The sequence below is a fragment of the Lactuca virosa genome, chromosome 8 (genome assembly GCF_052849685.1).
Source record: "Lactuca virosa cultivar CGN04683 chromosome 8, Lactuca_virosa_CGN04683_v6, whole genome shotgun sequence".
Lineage (NCBI taxonomy): Eukaryota > Viridiplantae > Streptophyta > Magnoliopsida > Asterales > Asteraceae > Lactuca > Lactuca virosa.
Window position 1 is genome coordinate 233811481 of NC_136433.1, and position 7351 is coordinate 233818831.

General features: G+C 35.6%; 1 protein-coding gene across 1 annotated transcript; it reads left to right on the forward strand.

Annotated features, from left to right (window-relative positions):
• Positions 1-739: 739 nt before the first annotated feature.
• Positions 740-4216, forward strand: LOC145133473 (protein NARROW LEAF 1-like). The gene is made up of 6 exons (XM_079068407.1): positions 740-972; positions 1321-1793; positions 1927-2070; positions 2723-2963; positions 3057-3557; positions 3636-4216. Exons 2-6 carry the CDS (start codon positions 1335-1337, stop codon positions 3986-3988), a joined length of 1698 nt encoding a protein of 565 aa, XP_078924533.1. The 5' UTR covers positions 740-972; positions 1321-1334; the 3' UTR covers positions 3989-4216.
• Positions 4217-7351: the final 3135 nt, after the last annotated feature.

The following is a 7351-nucleotide window of genomic DNA, read 5'->3' on the forward strand; positions in this document are numbered from 1 at the left end:
GGTGTTTTTTGACAAAAAGTTTACTTGGATGGTGTTTTTTGAACGATTTTGAAACATAGTTACCTCTTTGAGTCATTTTCCTATTGTTTTTTTCCTTTACTTATTTTTTACCGGTAATTGTCGGTTACCAAAGGTCAAATTTGAACAAAGAATGTACTTCGTTGGTGTTTTTTGTACAAATGCTTTACTTGGATGGTGTTTTTTGGACACACCAAACTTGAATGGTATTTTTTGAACGATTTTGAAACATAGTTATCCATCTAAGTCATTTTCCCTTATTTATTAGTAGACTGACGTGATTTAATCGATGGTTAATCAAAGAACAAAGTGGCTTGAGTTTTATGACAAAATAACTAAATCGGTATATATATTATAAAATAGGTTTTGCAAAATGTTTTTTTTTCTACTTAATTTACAAATTGAACTAATTATAAGATTTTTTTCTTCAAAATAATGGTTTTACTTTTGAAAAATATGTTACTTTACCAAAAAAAAAAAAAAAAAAAAAAAAAAAAAAAAAAAAAAAAAAAACATTTTGCAAAAAGATATTTTATTTTAAGACTTGATCAATTTTTTTCCGGTGATTAACCTTTTAATCAAATATTAATTGACGAACACTATCGGTCAAAAATCAATGATTGGATGATCCAATTTGATAAAATTTCCCTTTTACCATGATGCCCTTTTTCCCTTTTCCCTTTTCCCTTTTTTTAATTCTAAATTCTAAAACCTTTATCTCCGATTTTGTGAATCAGAGATTTCCCCTTATAGAAATTATTTCTAAATATAGCTGTCGTCCTCCCCCGACCGCTTTTCCTCTGCCGGCCGGCCCGCCGCGAAAACAACAACTCAGGAATCGGGCTGTTGACGTCCACCCGCTGCTACTTTTCTGCCCATTCGAACAAATTCCTGCAAAATATGTTGTTGTTGAGAAATCTGTGATTGGAAGAGACACCACTCCATAGCTCCACTGTAAGTGTTCTCCCAATCGTACTTGATTTCAGTCTGATATTGTGCTAATTCTTCGATTTCGTTCTCCTTCTGTGCTCGTTTCGGCTTTGCAATGCTTTGTTTGGTTTGGGTTTTGATGCATTCCTTGATTTGACCAATGAGTCAATGACAATCTTCCAAGTATTTTCCAGTACCAAATCTTCGCTTCTAGTCAGATCATTATCGTGTTTTCATTCCTAAACTTTGGCTTGTAATTTAGGGTTTTTTTTAGAGGGTGTTTGGATGTCTTTTCACTACGATAAACTTTGAATGTTTGGGCAAAATAACAAAATTCATCTATGATTCTGCTTTTCTTAAATGTCTATTCAGGGTGGATTCCTGTGATGAATCTAAGTTTTCATACACCATCTGACGAATCAGTTTTGGACATGGAAAGATCATGCTGCAATCACGAGGAAACTCCACCATTACAGTCTTTTGCCACTACATCAGCTGGTCAACTTTCAGAGACCAATGCAACATACTTCTCATGGCCTACTTCTTCCCGTTTAACTGATGTTGTTGAAGATCGAGCTAATTACTTTGACAATCTTTTAAAAGGGGTTTTACCCCAAAGAATTGGCCAATTGCCTACAGGAGAACAAGCTGTTACTTTGCTTGAACTGATGATGATAAGAGCATTTCATAGCAAAATCTTGAAGAAAGTTAGTCTTGCAACTGCAATTGGATTCAGAATTCGAGGGGGTTTGCTAACTGATATACCTGCCATTCTTGTCTTTGTTGCTCGTAAGATTCACAGGCAATGGCTTACTCATATCCAGTGTCTGCCATGTGCTCTTGAGGTTCTTATTAACTTACTTTATCAATTTCTTTATTGTCCAAATCTTGTTAAGATCAAAGGGAATTGGATTTTTTTTTATATGGGAAGATTGAAAATGGTATTTTTGTTGTAAACTAACTGAATAGGGTGAACAGGGACCCGGGGGTGTGTGGTGTGATGTTGATGTGGTGGAATTTTCATATTATAATGTGCCTGAAGTAACTCCAAAGGAACAATTTTGCACAGAGCTTGTTGATGGCTTACGTGGAAGCTTTCCATGCATTGGTTCTGGTTCCCAGGTATCTTTACATCTCCATGGCCATTCGTGTTTCTCAGAGCATTTACAAACTGATTATTGAAACTTGTAGAATCAAAATCTGAAAATGATAATAATAATAAGGTTTCAATGCAAGAAACAGCAAAGTACTTTCATTGATTTGTTTATTGTAGTATCATACATCTCATTACATCACTATACTTTGAAAAATATACGGGATTATAACAATGTCATCCAAAATTGTAAGTGCTATAATAAGAAAATAACTGGAATTACAATGCTATGATTGGGTAGATTTTCTGAAGTACAACGCATTAAGACAATGTTTTTTAATAGAAAGAAATGAAGGTAGGATGCTATAATATTAAGTTGGTTATTTTTATATCAACTCGTTACCTGATTCTTCTAATCTGATTATTTTTTATCCTACATAAATAGATATCAGAATCTTTATCACTTTTGCAAACATTATAAACTTATTGTTGTGATTTGTAGCCATGTATTCATTTTAATTGCCAAATCATTCACAAAATCTTGGAACTAAACATTATTCAGAAATTAAAGGAAGAGTCTTTTCAAATGGCATTACTTTAAGCAAAACTTTTTGTCCATTTTTTGAATTTTATAAACATATAACTTATTAAAAAAAGAGTGGAAACTTGTTTCTTCCTTAGGTTGCAAACCAAAGCACATATGGGACAATGGGTGCCATTGTGAAAAGCCGAACCGGAAACCGCCAGGTGGGATTCCTAACAAATCGCCACGTGGCGGTTGACTTGGATTACCCAAACCAAAAAATGTTCCATCCTATGCCACCTAGCCTGGGGCCCGGGGTGTATCTTGGAGCTGTTGAAAGGGCAACTTCATTTATCACTGATGATCTTTGGTATGGCATATTTGCTGGAACAAATCCAGGTAAAAAAATTTCTTATTAAAATACAATATTGTAATAAAAAGAAGTAAAAGTAAGATGCTATGATATTGAAAGTACATTTCTATATATTGCAGAAACATTTGTTCGAGCAGATGGAGCATTCATCCCATTTTCTGAAGATTTTGATCTTGCAGATGTGACAACATCTGTAATTGGAATTGGAGAGATAGGTGAAGTCAAAGCCATAGATTTGCAGTCTCCAGTCAACAGTGTAATTGGTCAACAAGTGACCAAAGTTGGAAGAAGTTCAGGGTTGACCACAGGGACCATAATGGCATATGCATTGGAATACAATGATGAAAAAGGAATTTGCTTTCTGACCGATTTTTTAGTGATTGGAGAAAACCAACAAACTTTTGATCTTGTAGGTGATAGTGGAAGTCTCATTCTTTTAAAAGGGCAAAATGGGGAAAAGCCACGCCCGATTGGAATCATTTGGGGTGGGACAGCTAATCGGGGTCGATTAAAAGTCAAAGATGGTCAACTTCCCGAGAATTGGACGAGTGGGGTCGATCTTGGTCGCCTTCTAGATGTTCTTGAACTTAGTCTCATCACCACCAATGAAGATCTTCAAGGTTTGTACTTTGCAACTTTTTTCTTTTTCCAATTTTACCCTTTTTCATATTTCTTTTATAACCAATTATTTACCATAGTTGCACTGCAAGAACAAAGGAACGCATCAGCATTAGCAGCACCAGGGACTGATTACACAATTCGTGAATCATCTACGCGTCAGCCACTTGAGTCAAATGACCAAAATGCCCTTGACTTCCGTGTTGAATGTGGGACACAACCCGCTCCAAACATCGAACATCAGTTCATATCAAGCATTCCGGGGACCTTTGACTTTGACTTTGACAACAAAAGTTTCTCACCATTTACAAATTCAAAGTACAATGCTATAATTGGGTCCGAAGATATTTCTATCAGCTTGCAATTGGGTGAACCCGGACCCAAGAGACGAAAGCAATGTGGTGCTTTGTTGATTGATGAAAATGCAAAATGATTTAACGGTTTGTGGAATTTTTAAGTAATTTGTTCTCATTGGTTTATAATTTTTGGCCCTAGCGTAATTTGGCTGCTAAGGGTGTCTATGGGTATATCAGTGTTTAGATTGTAGAGTTGATGGGATATATCAATGGCTAAAATGTTGAAAATATGTAAAATTTTAGTCTAATGATGTTTAAAATCTATTGTATCAAGTACTTGACGAATGAGATGAATAATTTATCGATGTTTCGTGTTAAGTATCAATGTGTTTCTTACACGGGACAAGGCTAGATGGAACGAGACTAGACCGGGCTGGGGGGACATTTATTGGGTAAATTATGATTATGAGGATGAGGAGGGTATTTATGTCTTTTGAATAGAAAAATGATTGAGAGTAAGTGCTTGTCCCACTTCTTTGGATGAGATAGTTGTAGTCCAATGCACATCAAATACAGTGTAACTTGTTATGTTTAGGAATATGGGACTTGACAAGCTTTTTTAATGTAAATCATTTTAAAGAATTTGTTATATTGATTTGGGAAAGATTTCGATTTGTTATCATGAAAATATTTGATTTATAATCATAAATTTTTGTTAAAATTTATAGTATGTCGAACGTTACAAGTTACATATTACAAATTAGTTGCGTAACCAACAATTACTATTTTAATTCTCGGTTTGAAGCAAGTGTTCGAATTATAAACAACTTTTTGGTAAGTGTTTTAAAAGGCCAAGATATTATCACATAATGATATAAACTCGGTGAGATTCTAATAATAACACTGATGGTTTAAAAGGCAAATTACGAAAATATCATTATATTACCAACACAATTTCGATTTTGACGCCGAGTTTTTTTTCGTAGTTATGTTATTATATTTACTATTTTGTTGCAGTATCAACCAAATGACCGGTTCTAACTGTTTTTTCCGGTAACCACTTTTCCCAAATTGAAATAAAGTCATTATGTTTACAAAAATTGTGATTTTGACTTTGTGTTTTTTTTCTCAATTATGTCAATATATTTACATTTTGTTGCAATATCATTCAAATCACAGTTACCATCAATCCAGCACATTACCAAATAAATGACATGACAATATTGTGACGTAGAAGCCACATCAATCCAACATTGCGTGCACAAAAGAAAAGTCGGTCTAACTCATGGCCGCGACGCGGCGAGGCAAAAACCTCCCTATAAAAGGAGGGTCACCCCTCATTTCTTTCCACCATTTCTTCCAACTCTCTTTCTCTCTCTCCCTCTCGAGATTCCGGTCTATTGTGATTCGAATTCTCGTTCTGTAATCTAGTTAGCGAAGCTCTAGAGATTTCAAAATGATAACTAAGGAAAAGAAATAAACATTGAAGTTCTGCTTACGACTATTTGGACCTCATTAAATCGAATAAGTTACACTTAGTCTTATCTAACCTACTTGTTTCAAGAATATTCAAGTGAAAGAAAAGTCACATCCAATAATTTTCCGTTTTATTAAATGCACTTGACTGCACACATCCAACATTGCGTGCATGAAAGAAAAGTCAATCTGACCCAAGGCCGGAATTCTTGAAACAACTAAGTAGGTTATATAAGAGTAAGTGTAACTTACTTGATTTGATGAAGTCCAAATAGTCGTGAGCAGAACTTCGATGTTTACTTCCTTTCCTTAGTTATCCTTCTGAAGTCTCTAGAGTTTCACTAACTAGATTATAGAACTAGAAATCGAATCACAATGGACCGAAAATCTCAAGAGAGAGAGAGAGAGAGAGAGAGAGAGAGAGAGAGAGAGAGAGAGCTGGAAGAATTGGTGGAAAGAAATGAGGAGGGGTGACACTCCTTTTATAAGGAGTTGGAACAATGGACCGACTTTTCTTTTGTACACGGAATACTGGATTGATGGTGTGATGTGGCTTCCACATCACAATATTGTAATATCATTTATTTGGTAATGTACTAGATTAATGATAATCGGTCATTTGGTTGATATTGCAGCACAATTGTAAATATAGTGAAATAACTGAGAAAAAAACACGGTGTCAAAATCGTAATTTTGGTAAACATTGTGACTTTATTGCAATTTAGGAAAAGTGGTTACCGGAAGAACTGGTCATTTGGTTGATATTACAACAAAATTATAAATATAGTGGCGTAATTATGAAAATAAAAATTCGATGTCAAATTCGAAATTTTATGATAATATAGTGATTTTTTTGCAATTCGTCATAACTTAAAATATAATTATAGAACAAGACTCGTTGGTATTATACATACTATTAATTGTTAAAATGGTGGTGAACAGGAAACTTTCGCAATTCTCATTTCCGCCACATTTTTTCTTTCCTTTCCTACTTTGGCCACATAAGGTTTTGTTTTAAAAGGTTATATTTTTTTTCAGACCGACTTCGAAATTGAGTCAGGTTTATCTTTTCCACCGCCCTCTTCGTCTCCACCGTTTCTCCCTTCTTCTTCACCACCGATTCAACACTGTTTTTGATACATGTTCTTCCTAATCGAACCACAAGCCCACCGCTCTCAAACATCACCGTTTTCTTTGTCTATTGGCCTTCACTTCTCCTTTCACCTCCGCCGTTCCAGAACCCTCTGTATCTCCACCTCCCACCAGTATTCGATACACTTTGACGGTGCTTCCGCCGCACCTCCAATCGATTCGACACCTCCAGTTGATTCCATCACAAGTTTGATTAGGTTTGATCCTCGACTCTTGAAATTCCATCACAATCGGTCAGTTCCCTTGGCGGAGGCGAGTCCGACGTGGATTTTTCACCGGACGAAATTTCTTTTCAGTTGACTGGGGTGTCTCGACTTAGATGCTTATTATCACCGACCTGGCAAAGAAATCAAGGTAACCGTTGACGAATTTCCCTCTCGAAGTCCTGTCTATGCCTGTCTCCATCTGTGCCATCTTCTATTTGAATGCTCAAGAAGAAGAGTATAAGTGATACTGTAGCCATCTGCTTTGTCGCCGCGTAATCAAGAACCAGAGAAAAGAAACTCAAGCACAGAAACTGTAAGTTCGATGTGGTGAGCTGTGATATAAGTATGTTTTCCGCTGAGTGCAACAATTTGCGCTTATCAATAATCTTAACCACTGACTACGGATAGGAAGTAGGAACAACCCCCACCCCCACCCTTGTCTCCTCCCACCGGGAACAACCAACCACTATACAACTTATTTCAACCACTAATGCAAATACATGCAATATTCATTTCTTAACCAAACATCAGCTTTATCATATGAATCTAAGGTACAACTGTTACAACCCTCTCTTATTTTTTTTAATTAGTGACATACAGTTTATAATTTCTATTGAAAATTAGTTTCATGATCTCTACAAATCATTTATAGAGATAGCTCCATCT

Excerpts from the sequence above, each read along its gene's own strand:
- LOC145133473 (XM_079068407.1), top strand. The coding sequence starts at position 1,335 with ATGAATCTAAGTTTTCATACACCATCTGACGAATCAGTTTTGGACATG. Across the intron at positions 1,794-1,926 it reads GTCTGCCATGTGCTCTTGAG|GGACCCGGGGGTGTGTGGTG; the intron begins GTTCTTATTAAC and ends TAGGGTGAACAG. Across the intron at positions 3,558-3,635 it reads CACCAATGAAGATCTTCAAG|TTGCACTGCAAGAACAAAGG; the intron begins GTTTGTACTTTG and ends TATTTACCATAG.